At 38.5% G+C, this 17,714-nt stretch overlaps 1 protein-coding gene across 2 annotated transcripts in view; it reads left to right on the forward strand.

Annotated features, from left to right (window-relative positions):
* Positions 1-17,714, forward strand: part of THSD7B (thrombospondin type 1 domain containing 7B) — a 908,985-nt gene that overhangs the window by 332,324 nt on the left and 558,947 nt on the right. For both annotated transcript variants that reach the window (XM_054679008.1, XM_009443389.3), the window contains exon 5: positions 12,163-12,332. In XM_054679008.1, coding sequence (XP_054534983.1) covers positions 12,163-12,332 — 170 coding nt within the window. The remainder of the gene's footprint in view (positions 1-12,162; positions 12,333-17,714) is intronic.

Here is a 17,714-nt window from a genome sequence, read left to right on the forward strand (position 1 = left end):
TGGAAAACACTCTTCAGGATATTATCCAGAAGAACTTCCCCAACCTAACAAGACAGACCAACATTCAAATTCAGGAAATACAGAGAACACCACAAAAATACACCTCAAGAAGAGCAACCCCAAGACACAAAATCGTCGGATTCACCAAGGTTGAAATGAAGGAAAAAATGTTGAGGGCAGCCGGAGAGAAAGATCTGGTTACCCACAAAGGGAAGCTGATCAGACGGAGAGTGGATCTTTCTTCAGAAACCCTACAAGCTAGAAGAGAGTGGGGGCCAATATTCAACATTTTTAAAAGAATTTTCAAGCCAGAATTTCATATGCAGCTAAACTAATCTTCATAAGTGAGGGAGAAATAAAATCCTTTACAGACAAGCAAATGCTGAGAGATTTTGTCACAAACAGGCCTGCCTTACAAGAGCTCCTGAAGGAAGCACTAGATATGGAGACGAAAATCCAGTACCAGCCAATGCAAAAACATACCAAGTTGTAAGGACCATTGACACTATGAAGAAACTGCATCAACTAAAGGGCAGAATAACCAGCTAGCATCATAATGACAGGATCAAATTCATACATAACCATATTAACCTTAAATGTAAATAGGCTAAATGCCCCAATTAAAAGACACAGACTGGCAAATTAGATAAAGAGTCAATACCCATCGGTGTGTTGTATTCAGGAGACCCATCTCACATGCAGACACACATAGGCTGAAAATAAAGGGATGGAGGAATATTTACCAAGCAAATAGAAAGAAAAAAAAAAGAAGCAGGGGTTTCAATCCTAGTCTCTGATAAAACAGACTTTAAACCAACAAAGATAAAAAAAATCAAAGAAGGGCATTACGTAATGGTAAAGGGATAAACGCAACAAGACGAGCTAACTGTTGTAAATATATATGCACTTAACACAGGAGCATCCAGATTCATAAACCAAGTACTTAGAGACCTACAAAGAGACTTAGACTCCCACACAATAATAGTGGGAGACTTTAACACTCCACTGTCAATATTAGATCAACGGGACAGAAAATTAACAAGGATATTTAGGACTTGAACTCAGCTCTGAACCAAGTGGACCTAATAGACATCTACAGAACTCTCCACTCCAAATCAACAGAATATACATTCTTCTCAGCACCACATCACACTTATTCTAAAATTGACCATGCCATTGGAAGTAAAACACTCCTCAGCAAATGTAAAAGAACAGAAATCATAACAAACAGTCTCTCAGACCACAGTGCAATCAAATTAGAACTCAGGATAAGAAACTCTTTCAAAACCGCACAAGTACATGGAAGCTGAACAACCTGCTCCAGAATGACTACTGGGTAAATAATGAAATTAAGGCTGAAATAAATAAGTTCTTTGAAACCAGTGAGAACAAAGACACAACATACCAGAATCTCTGGGACACAGCTAAAGCACTATTTAGAGGGAAATGTATAGCACTAAATGCAGACAGGAGAAAGTAGGAAAGATCTAAAATCGACACCATAAGTGTCGAACATCACAAGTAAAAAGAACATCACAAGTAAAAGAACTAGAGAAGCACGAGTAAACAAATTCAAAAGCTAACAGAAGACAAGAAATAACTAAGATCAGAGCAGAACTGAAGGAGATAGAGACACGAAAAACCCTTCAAAAAAATCAATGAATCCAAGAGCTGGTTTTTTGAAAAGATTAACAAAATGATAGACGGCTAGCCAGACTAATAAAGAATAAAAGAGAGAAGAATCAAATAGACACAATAAAAAATGATAAAGGGGATATCACCACTGATCCCATAGAAATACAAACTACAACCAGAGAATACTATAAACATCTCTACGCAAATAAACTAAAAAATCTACAAGAAATGGATAAATTCCTGGACACTTACACCCTCCCAAGACTAAACCAGGAAGAAGTCAAATCCCTGAATAGACCAATGACAAGTTCTGAAATTGAGACAATAATTAATAGCCTACCAACCAAAAAAATTGCAAGACCAAACGGATTCACAGCCAAATTCTACCAGAGGTTCAAAGAGGAGCTGGCACCATTCCTTCTGAAACTATTCCAAACAATAGAAAAAGAGGGAATCCTCCCTAACACATTTTATGAGGCCAGCATCATCCTGATACAAAAACCTGGCAGAGACACAACAACAACAAAAAAATTTCAGGCCAATATACCTGATGTATTGATGTAAAAATCCTCAATAAAGTACTGGCAAATCGAATCCAGCAGCACAGCAAAAAGTTTATTCACCATGATCAAGTCAGTTTCATCCCAGGGATGCAAGGCGGATTCAACGTATGCAAATCAATAAACGTAATCCATCACATAAACAGAACCAATGACAAAAACCACATAATTATCTAGATAGACGCAGAAAAGCCCTTCAATAAAATTCAACACCCCTTCATGCTATAAACTCAATAAACTAGGTATTGATGGAACATATCTCAAAATAATAAGAGCTATTTATTACAAACCCACAGCCAATATCATACTGAACGAGCAAAAACTGGAAGCATTCCCTTTGAAAACCTGCACAAGACAAGGATCCCCTCTCTTACCACTCCTATTCAACATAATATTGGAAGTTCTGGCCAGGGCAATCAGGCAAGAGAAAGGAATGAAGGGTATTCAAGTAGGAAGAGAGGAAGTCAAATTGTCTCTGTTTGCAGATGACATGATTGTATATTTAGAAAACCCCATTGTCTCAGCCCAAAATCTCCTTAAGCTGATAAGCAACTTCAGCAGTCTCAGGATACAAAATCAATGTGCAAAAATCACAAGGATTCCTATTAATCAATAATAAACAGCCAAATCATGAGTGAACTCCCATTCACAGTTGCTACAAAGAGAGTAAAATACCTAGGAATACAACTTACAATGGATGTGAAGGACCTCTTCAAGGAGAACTACAAACCACTGCTCAAGGAAATAAGAGAGGACACAAACAAATGGAAAAACATTCCATGCTCCTGGATAGGAAGAATCAATATCATGAAAATGGCCATACTGCCCAAAGTAATTTATAGATTCAGTGCTATCCCCATCAAGGTACCATTGACTTTCTTCACAGAATTAGAAAAAACTACTTTAAATTTCATGTGGAACCAAAAATACCCCATATAGCCAAGAGATATCCCAAGCAAAAGGAACAAAGCTGGAGGAATCACGCTACCTGACTTCAAACTATAGTACAAGGCTACAGTAACCAAAATAGCATGTTACTGGTACCAAAACAGATATATAGACCAATGGAGCAGAACACAGACCTCAGAAATAATGCCACACATCTACAATCATCTGATCTTTGACAAACCTGACACAAACAAGCAATGGGGAAAGGATTCCCTGTTTAATAAATGGTGTTGGGAAAACTGGCTAGCCATATGCAGAAAACTGAAACTGGACCCCTTCCTTACACCTTATACAAAAATTAACTCCAGATGGATTAAAGACTTAAACATAAGACCTAAAACTATAACACCCTGGAAGAAAACCTAGGCGATAGCATTCGGGACATAGGCATGAGCAAAGACTTCATGACTAAAACACCAAAAGCAATGGCAGCAAAAGCCAAAATTGACAAATGGGATCTAATTAAGCTGAAGAGCTTCTGCACAACAAAAGAAACTATCATTAGAGTGAACAGGAAACCTACAGAATGGGAGAAAATTTTTCTATCTATACATTTGACAAAGGACTAATATATAGAATCTACAAGGAACTTAAACAAATTTACAGGAAGAAAACAACCCCATTAAAAAGTGGTCAAAGGATATGAACAGACATTTCTCAAAAGAAGACATTTATGCGGCCAACAAACATATGAGCAAAAGCTCATCGTCACTGGTCATTAGAGAAATGCAAATGAAAACCACAATGAGATACCATCTCATGCCAGTTAGAATGGTGATCGATTAAAAGTCAGGAAACAACAGATGCTGGAGAGGATGTGGAGAAATAGGAATGCTTTTACACTGTTGGTAGGAGTGTAAATTAGCTAAACCATTGTGGAAGTCAGTGTGGTGATTCCTCAAGGATCTAGAACAGGAAATACCATTTGACCCAGCAATCCCATTACTGGGTATATACCCTAAGGATTATAAATCATTGTACTATAAAGGTACAGGCACACATATGTTTATTGCAGCACATTCACAATAACAAAGGCTTGGAACCAACCCAAATGCCCATCAATAGGCCGAATAAACAAAATGTAGCACATATACAACATGGAATACTATGCAGCCATAAAAAAGGATGAGTTCATGTCCTTTGCAGGGACTTGGACGAAGCTAGAAACCATCATTCTCAGCAAACTAACACAGGAACAGAAACCCAAACACTGCATGTTCTCACTCAAAGTGGGAGTTGAACATTGAGAACACATGGACACAGGGAGGAGAAGGTCACACACTGGGGCCTGTCATGGGGTGGAGGGCTAAGGGAGGGATAGCATTAGGAGAAATACGTAACGTAGATGATGGGTTGATAGGTGCAGCAAACCACCACGGCACGTGTATCCCTATGTAACAAACCTGCACGTTCTGCACATGTATCCCAGAATTTGAAGTATACCACTAATAACAAAAGTAGAGGAGTCATGACCTGGATTCTCCAGGTACTGTTTTAGAAAAGAAACAATAGATTTCAAAGAATCTGGAATTGTTTCAATAGAAGACTCTTGCTTTTTTATTGCATTTGTCTATTACTGAGGTATTATTTCACGAGTCCACATTGTGCCACTTAAAGACCTCCTGGATGGAAGATTTGCTCCCCAGTTAGTGTAAGAAGGTTAACGTACTGCTAAGTGCTGTATATGGCGATAGAAGTCTATTAATAATACATGTGTGGAGTTTGGCTGGCAAAGTCATTTGCACTTCACAGTAGCTTTCCGTAATCAATAGTCCCACTTTATCCAATAAAAAATTACTGGAGCATAAAATGTATAAAGCTTGATCAGTTCTCTTTATTTTAGTCATCTGTTCAGCAAAACATGACAAGTTAATTCTTTTCTAAATGCATTTACAGCTTTAAAAGGACAACAGACATTATCATAAATTAGTCATGCTGCAGTACACTGATTTTTAATATACACATGCATTTAATTTGAATACCTTGCACTAGGGTTTCAATTCCAAGAATGTTTGCAAATCTATATGTGCTCAGTCAAAACATGACCATTAACTAATGCAATTATTCTTTCAATCTGTCATCATTAAATCACTTAAAATTCTATTTTGTGTTGTTCTGCTTTAAATCTAAGCTTTTAGAAGAAGGAGCAAAGAAACCCACACTTTTAAGCAATTCCAAGCCTTTATGAAAGTGATAAAGTTTAGATTTCAAAGGACAGAGGTTGCTGTCTGGCTGTGATGGTCCTGGTTCTATTTTAAGAATAGTTTCTTAAATGTGCCTACTTTTCTAATTTTGGCTTTGCTAATTTAGGATGCCTCTACTTATTGCTTCACAGCTATAAATGCCTTCCTTCTTTTGTCCCCCTTTCCTCCCTCAATTTAGAAAATATTTTAATTATGTGATTCCTTCGGTGGGACAGCATCACTATCAGGAAGTCAAGCCAGCCACTTGAGTTGTTTAATTCTAACTAAGGTCTAGACTCAGCTTCTCTAATCCAAAGTTTGTGTCCTGTATCTCTTTATGAGGACGTGTATTTCCACAGTTACAGGAGGGTCCTTTCTTTGATTAATTTTGATTTGTCATTTTAAGCTGCATCTACCTTTTGAGAATGATAACATATTAAATCTTAACTGTTTCTACTCATGCAGATACACTCATGAACCATTTCCTGAGTAGACTTAAATTATAAACTAAACATAGAGAAATTGGGCAATGAGTATCAGGCATGGGGGGATAAAAGTTCAGAAGACAGATGCTAGGAGGTAAATGAAGAAAAATGAAATGTCACAGCTATAATACGTGATGTCCTTAATATTTGTGATTTTGTTCCCTTTCCTGAGCTGTCTTACCTAAGAATTCAGTGCCAGGAAATTTTGCTGCTAATACGTGGGTCAAAAACAAATTTGGAATCATCCATCACTACTCTCTCTCATTCCAGGTCTAATCCACTAGAAGGTTGTCTCCACCTTCAAAATATATCCCGAATCTGATCTCTTTGCCCTACATTCACTATGACTGCTGCAGTGGAACCCACCATCCTTTCTCCTAGACAGGCAAAGACCTTCAAATGTATAATTTCTTCCACCTCTCTGGCTCCCACAGCCTATTACTTCCCTCAATAGCCAGGTGATCCTTAAAAAATTAAAATCACATCATCATGTTACCATTCTTCCCGAAATTGTCCAACGATTTTCCAGCATATTTGGAATAACACTCACAATCTGTCCTCTGGCCCAGTGTTCAAGCTTTTTGGTACCAGTGACCAGTTTTGTGGAAGATAATTTTTCCATGAACTTGGAAAGGGGGATGGTTTCAGGATGATTCAAGTGCATTACTTTTATTTATTTTGCATGTTATTTCTATCATTATCACATTATAATGAAATAATTATACAACTCACCATAATGTAAAATCAGTAGGAGCGCTGAGCTTGTTTTCCTGCAACTAGACAGTCCCATCTGGGGTTGGTGATGGGAGACAGTGATGGATCATCAGGCATGAGATTCTCATAAGGAGCGCGCAACCTAGATCCCTCTCTTGTGCAGTTCGCAATAGGGTTTGCACTCCTGTGAGAATCTAATGCTGCTGCTGATCTAACAGGAGGCAGAGCTCGGTGGCAATGTGAGTGATGGGGAGTGGCCGTAAATACAGATGAAGCTTCACTTGCTCACCTGCTGCTCACCTCCTGCTGTGAGACCTGGTTCCTAACAGGCCGCTGACCAGTACTGGTCTGTGGCTTGGGTGTTAGGGACCCCTGCTCTGGCCTATGAGGTTCCACATAATGTGACTCTTGACTACTCTTTATATCCTGTCTCTATTATTCTCCCCTTGACCCACGTGTCTTAACCACACTGGCTGCTGTGCTATTTCTAGATGGTGCTGGGCACTCTGCCTCCCTGGGGACTTTGAACAGGCTGCCCTTTTCTCTGCCCAGAACACCACTTGCCCACCATCCTTATGCTCACTCCCTCATTTTATTCAGGACTCTGAGGATTTCCCTCGTCATGGCACTGAAATATCTCTCCTCATCCATCTCTCTCTCCCCACCCGGTAACTGGTGCCATGCCATGTATTGATGCATTTATGTCTGTCTATCCCACCAGAAGGTAATCTTCCCAAGGTCAGGGGCTTTCTCTCTCTCACTGCTGTGTCTCTGTTGTCCTCGGTGCTTAGCTGTGGCTCAACAATTACTTGTTGAAAGAAAGGATAAGTGAATGCATGGATGAGTAAGTGATTCACTTACTGTTTGGACAGGCCTATTTCTTTGTCTAGTCAAACTGCTTTTTAGCACTTTTCAGGCTTCAGTCTTCCATCCATGTCTTTATCTTAACTAAAATGTTCTTGTAGGAGTTATTCTTCCTGTGCATCCAGTATTTGAGTTATTAGCATTCCCTTTCTCAGAGGTTTGGGGTTCAAAATGGCTGACAATGAGCTCTCTCACTCCAAGTAGGGACATCAGAGCTGTTTTTACATAAATGGAGGGCAGGTTTCTCTAACATTTAGAATAAGCAGGGAGCAATGTTGGGAATTTGATTTTGGGGCCTTGAAAAGACATTCTTTTTCAAAAAGTTATCTTTTGCATCTTTTAGTGGGAATTTGAATTTACACAATCAGAGATTCCTTTACTTATATTTTATTTCTCTTTTAACTTGCAATTACAGCCACGCACTCCATAACATTTCTGTCAATGGTGGGCCATAGACTGCATATACGATGGTCCCATAAGATTGTAATACTTTATTTTTACTGTACCTTGTTTATGTTAGACATGTTTAGATACACAAATACTTGCCATTGTGTTATAGGTGCCCACAGTATTTAGTAAATTGACATGCTGTACAGGTTTCCAGCCTAGGAGCAATATGTACCATATAGCCTAGGTATGTAGTAGACTACACCATCTAGGTTTGTGTAAGTGCACTCTATGATGTTTGCAAAAGGATGAAATTGCCTAATGACACATTTCTCCATAACATATCTCTGTCATCAAGTGAGACATGACTATCTCCTGAAAGAGCTGAAATGCATCCCTAGGTGACCACAGGGCTCTCATTATAAAATGATTATCATATATTCTCAAACTGTACTTGTATTTGAGATTAGAAGAAAAGTTATTTTGGCAGTGTGAAATATTATTGGTCAGCAGATTATATTTTTATTTACATCCAGAACACACTTCCTCGGACCAAGATCAACATTCACTTGTCCTTGTAATGGCTAGACAGGTAGCTACCCATTGTCTACTGAAGTTGCATTCTGTACTACTTGATTGAGCTTTCTGGACTATCTGATTGAGTAAATGGGTTTGCCATTTACCGTTTTAATCTGCCATAGTGTCATTTTATTATGAAGATATGCTTTAGAATCAGGTAAACCTTGCTTTGAACCCTGCTTTCACTCATGTGACCTTGGAAGAGTTACTTACTCTTTATGCCAGTTCTGCCATCTGTAAAAGGAGAAATAAGATTTTCTTCATAGGGTTGCTGGGAGGATTAAATGAAGTAATGCCCCTAAGTTCATTAGTGCAGTGCCTGGTATACAGTAAGCAGGCAGAAAATACTGTTATTTGTACTACTTGGAGGATCTGCCCTGATAACCCTAGTAGTCCAAACAAATTAATGCCTTGTTTATTCTGTTTAGCCGGACACTTTGAAAAAAGCACACTGATTCACACTCTCACGTTGGTAAGGGGCTATGGAAACTGACATTTCTTTCATTCCATGGCCATTTACTCTACTTGAGGCATTTCCATAGCCAATTTCGAAGTTTCATCTCAGAGGAGGTAGGACGCCGGCCTTTGCAACTCCCCACATTCCCTTTTAACCAAGAGGGCCAAATGAGGCTGCTTTGAAAGGCATCAGAGTTGGGAGATGGGAGGTTGAAAAGGTCTGGTCTTTGACATGGGTTTAGCCATTAAAGAGAGTGTTCCAGGCATCAGAAAGCTGAGTTTTCTGGAGGCTGGAGGACTATCGCTGTAACAACTTCTAAAGGAGAAAGGGAGTAACGTTTAGCTGAGTGGGCTCCTTTGATTTGTTATTCTGTCAGATCCTAGCGACACTTTCTCTGGTTGCAGCAGCTCAGGATGTTCAGTTTTCATGGCTGCCGGGATGATTTGTGACTAAACGTAGATAGGGCTTTTGAAAAAAATAAAGAAAAAAGGTTGAGCAAAGACTATGAAAAGACCCATATTTTTTAAAAAAGGAATATAGAAGTCGTTTATTGGTGTGGTTTTTCCTCTCCCTCTTGCTAGGTTGATATTTTCTCTGAGGTGGTAAAAAAAAAATAGCAATAGTGATAAATGTCTTCTCTAAAGGATTTATCATTTGCCAGTGAATGGAACTTGGGTGTTTTTGGTTAATGAGCTACCAACAAGTTTTTTGTTACTTTATATACAGATATAGTCATTAAACTCTTGTTTTCATTTTTCTTCATAATAACTTCCCAAATTTCTCCATTGCTATTTCTTGTAGGGTCATGTTAAATTAATTGTAAAAGCAATTTATACAGAATGCCCCATTCCTTTCAAACAAGCAAAAAATAACTGTAATCTAAACTTTATGTTTCTTTTTTGCTCTTTGTTGAACTGCTGTTGCTGGAACTTAGACCATGGCAACTGTGGATCTCTAATATTAAGACTTTTGATGAAATCAATGAAATCCTCATAAATAAAATGTTAATGTACGTGTGTGTGTGTGTTTTGCACATCAGCAATGGACAAAGGGCACATGTAGAAGGATGCAAGAAGAAAGGGAATGGACACTTATTGAATATTTATTATATGTCAGGCTCAATGATTGGTATTATTATCTCCCTTGTACAGGTAGGAAAACAAAATTTGACCCAAGTCACTAACCAGAAAGTGGTGAAATTCTGATTCAAACCAAGTTGGTTGGACTCCAAAGCATACTTGTCACCTGTACCACACTACCTTCTTTTTGCGTGTCTTCTTTGTTAATGATATCATAGAAGTCTCTGAGTCAGTGGCTGTATCTGACCCCCTTGTTCAGGCCAGAAAGTTCTTCTTTTGGGGAATCCTTGGAGGAAGAGGGTTTGAAATGAGATCTTGGTAATCATCCACCCCAACATTCTCATACCCCATTTTATTTTGCCCTGGATGAAAGATCTATCTGTGCCCTGAAACTGGAAATCTGAAAAACAAGGCTTCTGCTGAGGTGGCCCTGAAGAATAGGGTAAGGACTGACTCTTTGTGAGGAGAAAGGGTTTCAGAGCCCTGGCTCTGGAAAAGAACTATCCCTGTGAAGAAATGAACTTCTCTTTATTTCTCATACCCAGGAATTAGAAATATATTGTTTTGTGGGGTTTTTGTGTGTGTGTTTTTTTTCTTTGTTTGTTTTTTCTTTCGGAGTTTTGCTCTCGTTGCCCAGGCTGGAGTGCAATGGTGCAATCTTGGCTCACCGCAACCTCCGCCTCCTGGGTTCAAGTGATTCTCCCGTCTCAGCCTCCCGAGTAGCTGGGATTACAGGCATGTGCCACCACACCCGGCTAATTTGGGATTTTTAGTAGAGATGGGGGTTTCTCCATGTTGGCCAGGCTGGTCTCGAACTCCCGACCTCAGGTGATCCACCCACCTCAGCCTCTCAAAGTGCTGGGATTACAGGCATGAGCCACCGTGCCCGGCCAGAAATATATTGTTATTTATATTCACCTAGGATAGGAAGGACCTGAACTCTGCACTCCAAACTCTTGTCTGCCTGAGTGACTAATTCATAAGCCTAGGGGGAAAAAGTGAAAATTAAGTAGTGAGGCTGAGGGACAAAAACTCATGTTACAACAAATCCCAGAGGACTGTCCAAATCCTTTTTCTATGGTGGGCTTTTCACAAGACTAATGATTCTCAGCTGATTCTTAGCTTTCAGGCTTTTTAGAATGATGACATTCATTGTTAGGGATTTGTCACTATGAGGTTTCTTGGAGATTTGCTTTCTTATTTTGACATCTGTTACTTGATTTCAATTTTACTCTAGTTTTTGTAAAGCCAGGATCTTGGTGACATATGATTACTTTTATGGCTGGTTTTTCCTCTTTTTTCTTTTAAACAATCACAAAACTGATAAATTTTTCTTTAAATATGAAATGGGACAGCAGATATGTCAATGTTACTTAGGCTTTGTTTATTGTTCAGAATTTAATGAGTCTCTCAGTGTTTTTACGAATGCCGCAAGGTTATACCACTGCTGTGGGCTTAAAGAATGTGGTAATAATCCACAAAAGGAAATTCTGCCTAAAATAATTCCCTAGGTATGAATGTAGTAGTGTGATAGTTGTTTTGTTTTCTGTACATTGTATACAAACTCCATTGTGTTTTCCCCCTTATTTGTGGGGATGTATGTGTGTATTTGAGTATTAACCAGTTATAAACTAGGGAGACATATTTCTATATCAGTTTATATAACAGTATGGCTGCATATGTAAAAAAGTATTAATCAGTTATATATAGTGGCACGGTATTAACTCATTTTTAATACATATACTTTGAATGACATGAAGTCAAATGAGTAAAGAGTTTCTTACATCAAGAAGACTGAAAAGTTGGAGATAGCTGTATGTAAAATAATATATTTATGACTTTACACATTCACACACTGTCCTATTAAGAAAGAAAAGCCAACTTTCACACAAAGTCATCTGAAAGTCTGTGAAGTGAAACCCCATGACAAGTTCAGCTATCAAGAATTAGGCTCATTCGGTTTCCAACTCCTCTCTCTATTCCCTCACTCTCTTCCAGCTTCAAGGCTGAGACACACTCACTGTTTATCCGTATCACGTTCCTTTAGTCTGGTCATCTTGTGCTATTGTCATGATGGGCTGCTGGATGTTTTTTTTTCTAGGAAATAAAAGGGATTTAGTAATTCAAAGCTAGTATACTTCTTTATCCACAGGCAAAGATTTGGCCCTAGAAAGAGAGATTATGCCTCTTGATGTCATGACTTAAGTTTTCCTCAGAGTTGTATATTTTTCTTACTTCTTCTTCTTCTTTTAAATAAACCAAACCAAACAGGTATTCCTGGAGAACTTCTGAATGGAAAGAATGCCAAGTCTCTCTCCTCCTCGAGCAGCAGGATCCCCACTGGCATGTGACGGGACCCGTGTGTGGCGGTGGGATCCAGACCCGGGAGGTGTACTGTGCCCAGAGCGTACCAGCAGCTGCCGCACTGAGGGCCAAGGAAGGTAGGCAGCCAGTTCCGGGACAGATGGTGCGCTGCTGGTTGGAAGGAAAATCTCTCCAACTCTCCAAGTATTCTTCTTGAAATAAGTGACACTTAGCATTCACACATTTAATATTTATTTTGTTGACCATTTGTATGCCGCCCCTAAGTTCCTCCACTTGTAACACTTGGGATAGTTAAAAATAGTAGCAAAAATAATATGTCTCCCAAGAGTCACTGTGAAAGTTAAAGGAGAAAATGTAGTTAGGGTGTGTAGCATAGATAAATGCTACAAGCTAAGGGTCTGGTATGCCAGGAATGAGTCAGTAATGAATGAATAGCATTCTTTTTTGTTTTTTAATTTTTTGCTCAAAGGAATTTTTATGTGTGTGAATTTTTGAATGTGGAAATTTCTGCAAACATATTCCTTTCAAATGTCAAGGATCCAGGGTTTTGTCGCCAAGTTTTAATTTTTCTGAAGAAAAAGAAGGAAGAGGAGAAAACCGTAGCTTTCTCCATAATAAGCTCTCTAATTGGTGGGTGTAACCCAGCAATAGTGTGTTTGTTTCAGAGTGCGGATAGTGATAATATTTAGAGACTGGGAAACTTGCTCGGATTTATGTAAGTCAATGGGTTGAGAAGTCATGAGTAGACAAGGAAGCTTCCACTCTAGAAGAATTTGTGACCTGTTCTAACCACATTGGAGAACCCAAGCAGTACTCCCTGCAGAAGTGGTAAAGGTGGGAATGTTTCCTTGGGCTTGCCAGGTACGAGGACATATTTCCACTGTGGGCTTTGGTTAGGAAGGCAAGATGCAAATTTTCTTGCTATGGTAATGCATCCATTCAATTCTGTAAAGCTTGTCATGCTAGATGTCTTTGTGTGACATAGCTTTGCAGAGTTCATAGGCATCTGTGACCATAGCCTCAGATAAGGTGCCTGATGGGATGGTTCTTACAGACTGCTTAGCATTTTGCTTCAACAATTGGTGCTAAAAGGCCACATTGACAGGGCTACAGCTGTTTTTGAAAATAATGATTGAATTTTCTTCCTTCTCTAATTTCACTTTGGAAAATTATAGCTTAAACACTTTTTATTTCAGGACAAAACATGACTATAGTTACTCCTCTGAATTTGTAGAAACAGAATTTAGATTAAAAGGCTCCAGGTTAGTTTTTCAAACCTTGGTGATCTTTCCATTCCAGCTCCTCTCTTCTTTTCTTTGACTACTGTCTACTGTTGGAGGGTCTTCAGGGATCAACATATAAATAAAACTTGTATAGAATTGATGCATTATGACCTACCTATTTTTCAGCTTCAACTTTTAATCTGCTATTGACATTTTCATCTTTCTAAAGTTTCTTTTGTAAAAATAGCTTTTCTTATGGATCATCTATTCCTAAAGTTTCTTCAGGCTTAGTCTTTCTAGCTTTTTGAATGGAAACTTACTGGGCAGGAAGATTATAATTAGCAGGAAAGTGGAAGTCTGGTGTTCTAGAATTGGGAATTAGATGCTTACATAGTGTGGGGGTACGGGTGGAATAGAGAAGGGGTGTTAATTGCAGAGTGAGCAATCTATCAAGCCCTAGTACAATCTACTCCAAGCATCTAAAGAGGAGGAAAATGTCTTAGGCCAAAGCACACTTGGAAATTAATATCTGTGTTCACAGGAAAACAGAAAGTACTTAGAAAGCTGTAAGTCTGATAGTCCAGTTCTCAGGGGGAAAGGCTGGATGTGGGACCTGGATGTAAATACATAGATGTGTAACACGACCGTATACTCCTGTACAGAGCTGAATATAGTGAGTAAAACTATGCTGGATAACACAGCACAGCTGCCATAAAGGCACTGTATACAGCTTACTGCTTACCTTAGTAGTTGTTATCAAAGGTTTTATTTTGCTCTTGTGTGGAAGTGAACCAGCGGGGTTGTTCGCCCATTAGTTTCCTTTCTTATAAATGCTTTCACTTCTTACTGTTATCATTTATAGATGTACCTTGACAAATCTGGAATGAGAATTTCTTCTTGGCCCCCATTAAACACAGAGGAACAATTGAATTTTTATTGTTAGGAACCTGTGAGTATTTGCCCAGTGAAGTAAGCAGAATATAAATATTTTTTATCTGTCAATGCAATAATAAAGGCCAAAATTGGATACATTTTTAGCATTTCAGTTTCTGTGAACATCAAATTATTAATATTATTGTTGTTATGTTAGATATTCATACTTTGGAGGGAGAAAGCATTTTAGTAGTATTGACTTTGGAAATTCCTTTGTGAGTCACTATTGACATCCCCACAAGGTTAATTTTCCCCTAGACTCAAGGATACTCTCTCTCTGTTCACTCTGGAGTGTGATTGTGATTGCTTAACTTTTCTTCCATACAAAACCCCATCATCCACTGGTGATTTAGCAGCTCTAATTCCAAGCACCTGATTTTAGAGGAATTTACAATCTTGGGGGGAAAAACAAACTTCATTTCCATGGATCCTTCTTGTAACAGAATGCATATAATTTCTAGATGCCATAATAATAATAATTTTAAAAAATGCTAATTCCCTCCCAAAGGTCTCCAGATCTCTTGGCCTAGGCTGGATGCTGAAGCTAAATCCTGATGTTGATATGGTCCTGTTGATGACTTATTTTTGGTGATGTCTCATTCCTCACTGAACCTCAATTCAGGATGTTTGCCACAAGAGTATAATAACACCTATAGCATATTTAGTTGATACTGTTGTTCATTGTTCATGTGGTGTTTTAAATGCAGCCAAAATAGTGCTGTAACAATCAATGTATGTATTACCAGTAATATTAGCCATGCCAATAGAATTGGGAATGAAAATGTAGAGAGCTATTTATGATTTTGCTTAACACTTGTTGTTTTAAAGAGAATAGTGTTTCTCTTTTATAAATCAGAAGCAGCAGCACAAGTGATGCTTACCTGCAAAATAAAAGCTTGAATTTCGTAAGAACACTTTCTTCTTGCCTTTTCTCAAATAAAATTAAAGCCACTCAGTTTGCATTCCACAGTCCTTTCTCAGAAAGTAAAACATGAATCAAGGAATGCACTTTCAAAATCTAATAAAGACCAGGGCAAATGTATTCCATGTATGGGAATGTGGCCTAGAGACTAGGATATCAACAAATATAAATTTAAGTGGCATAGAAGTAGATATGTCATATATTGGTATATGGTAAAGCAAAATTTATTAAAGCAATAAACTATATTTAAAAATCCAGAAAAATTTTTGGTGTGGTTGTAGTGGAGCAGAACATTGCTTGAATTTTCTAAAATATATATATTTCAGATTTTCTACTGATAGCATATTAAAAATGGAACACAGTTTAGCTCTGAATTGTTAAATGCATTAGTTGCCCCCTCTGCACTAATAAGATTGTCTTCATTCTGGCCTCAGAGTTGGCATTAAGAGTACATGACCACACAAGGGCACACATTCTGGAATGCTAAGTTGTATTAGTCCATTTCCGTGCCGCTGATAAAGGCATACCTGAGACTGGATAATTAATAAAGAAAAAGAGGTTTAATGACCTCACAGTGTCACATGACTAGGGAGGCCTCACAATCATGGCAGAAGGGGAAAGACACGTTTTACGTGGCAGCAGACAAGAAAGAATGAGAGCCAAGCAAAAGGAGTGTCCCCTTATAAAACCATCAGATCTCATGAGACTTATTCACTACCATGAGAACAGTATGGGGCAATCACCCCCATGATTCAATTATCTCCCACTGGGTCCTTCCCACATCTTGTGGGAATTATGGGAGGTACAATTCAAGATGAGATTTGGGTGGGGACACAGCCAAACCATATCATGAGTAGTATATGGAAACTTAATATATTTCAGGTTCTGGGTTTTAATTCTGACTTTGAAGGAAATGTGGTAAACCACATAAATGTTGTACCAGTCTTCTAGTTCATTAATTTGATTTTGAATATGTTGATTTGATGAGTAAAATTACATGACAATCAAACATTTGTTTGTTTAAAAAAGTTATGTGCCTGTTATGAGTTAGTCTATGCACTAAAGTGCATCTGTCATAAGGGTGTCCCCAGTAATTTACAGGCTTTTAGTTGTAATAATAATTGAACTATTGACTACGTATGCTACAGTGACTTAAGTGTTTGGATGATTACATATCTAACATGGTCTAATCCATTTATTGATGCCCAAGAGTAATCTTCATTGAGGTGATATTTAAAGGGAGCTTGGAAAGTCCATAAGCATGTTCTAAGGTGTGGGAGAACACATGAAAAGAAATGGAGAAGTTTGTGTTCAGTAGCAGCCTGTGCACTGGTGTGAAGAGAGCTCAGGGTAAAAGAAAGTTACAATGACAGTGGAAAGGTAGGCCTTCTATGCTATTCTGGAGTAAGACTTTGTTTTTGAGAATATGGATATGTGCTGCAGCCTTTTTTCCCCCTACTGTAGATTTTTAAACAGAAAGGAAATCTTCCATTGACTGTACTTAAGCTTGTAAAAACATTAGTATGCTAAGAAAATTATGAGTTATCATATCCTATGTGTAAATGTATCTGACTATCCAGGAAGTTTTTGAGTTATTAAATAAAGTAATTTATATTCTTAGCTGATATCTTAAGGGACAATTGGAGGAGATATTCCACCATCATTTGAAAGACTGGAAATATCTTTCACCTGTCTTTAGAAATTGGTTTTAAAGTCAATAAAGTCATTTGGGTGTGAGAATAAGGTGTCAGGAAAGTAGTACACTAAGAACTTCCCTTGATGTCAACCTTTAGAGGAGCAATGAGACTGTTTAAGTGGGCTTATAGCATTTTCTCTTGCTTTATGCTAAGAGAGAAGCAGAGATAACGGGATAAAATAACCTTTGCTAATTAACAGCAGGATATTTGATGACAGTTCACATGAGTCCAAGAGAGATAAGGTTCTTGGCTTGTAAGAACCTCAGAAACCTCTTCAATTATTGAAATCATAGGTGTAGAAGAAAGTCAGCAAAGGGTAGCACAAGAGAATTATTAACATGCAGATCTCTGGATTCCTCACAATGACAGGTGGTGATGAAAAGGTGTGGGGAGGGGAGGGAATGAGAAGATGGGTGAAGACAAGCAGTTACTCCAGTGTTTTTTGCAAGAAGGAGGAGGAACGGAAGTGGAGGAAGAAAAAGAAGGGGAAGGAGGAGGAAAGATGTAGGAGGAGGAGGAAGAGGAAGAAAGGAAGAGGGAGAATGGAGCAGAGAGAAGGGAGAGGGGATGGGGAAGGGGAGAGCAGGGAGGAAGGAGGAAGAAACTTATTAAGTCAAACTCTTAGGGATCTTTTCTTTCCATTAGGCTGCATTATCTCTTTGCTTATATCTTGAACCTACACACTAAGGTAGAGTTTAGGACTTGATAGCCATTTCTCCCCGG

The sequence above is a fragment of the Pan troglodytes genome, chromosome 13, assembly GCF_028858775.2.
Source record: "Pan troglodytes isolate AG18354 chromosome 13, NHGRI_mPanTro3-v2.0_pri, whole genome shotgun sequence".
Taxonomy (NCBI): domain Eukaryota; kingdom Metazoa; phylum Chordata; class Mammalia; order Primates; family Hominidae; genus Pan; species Pan troglodytes.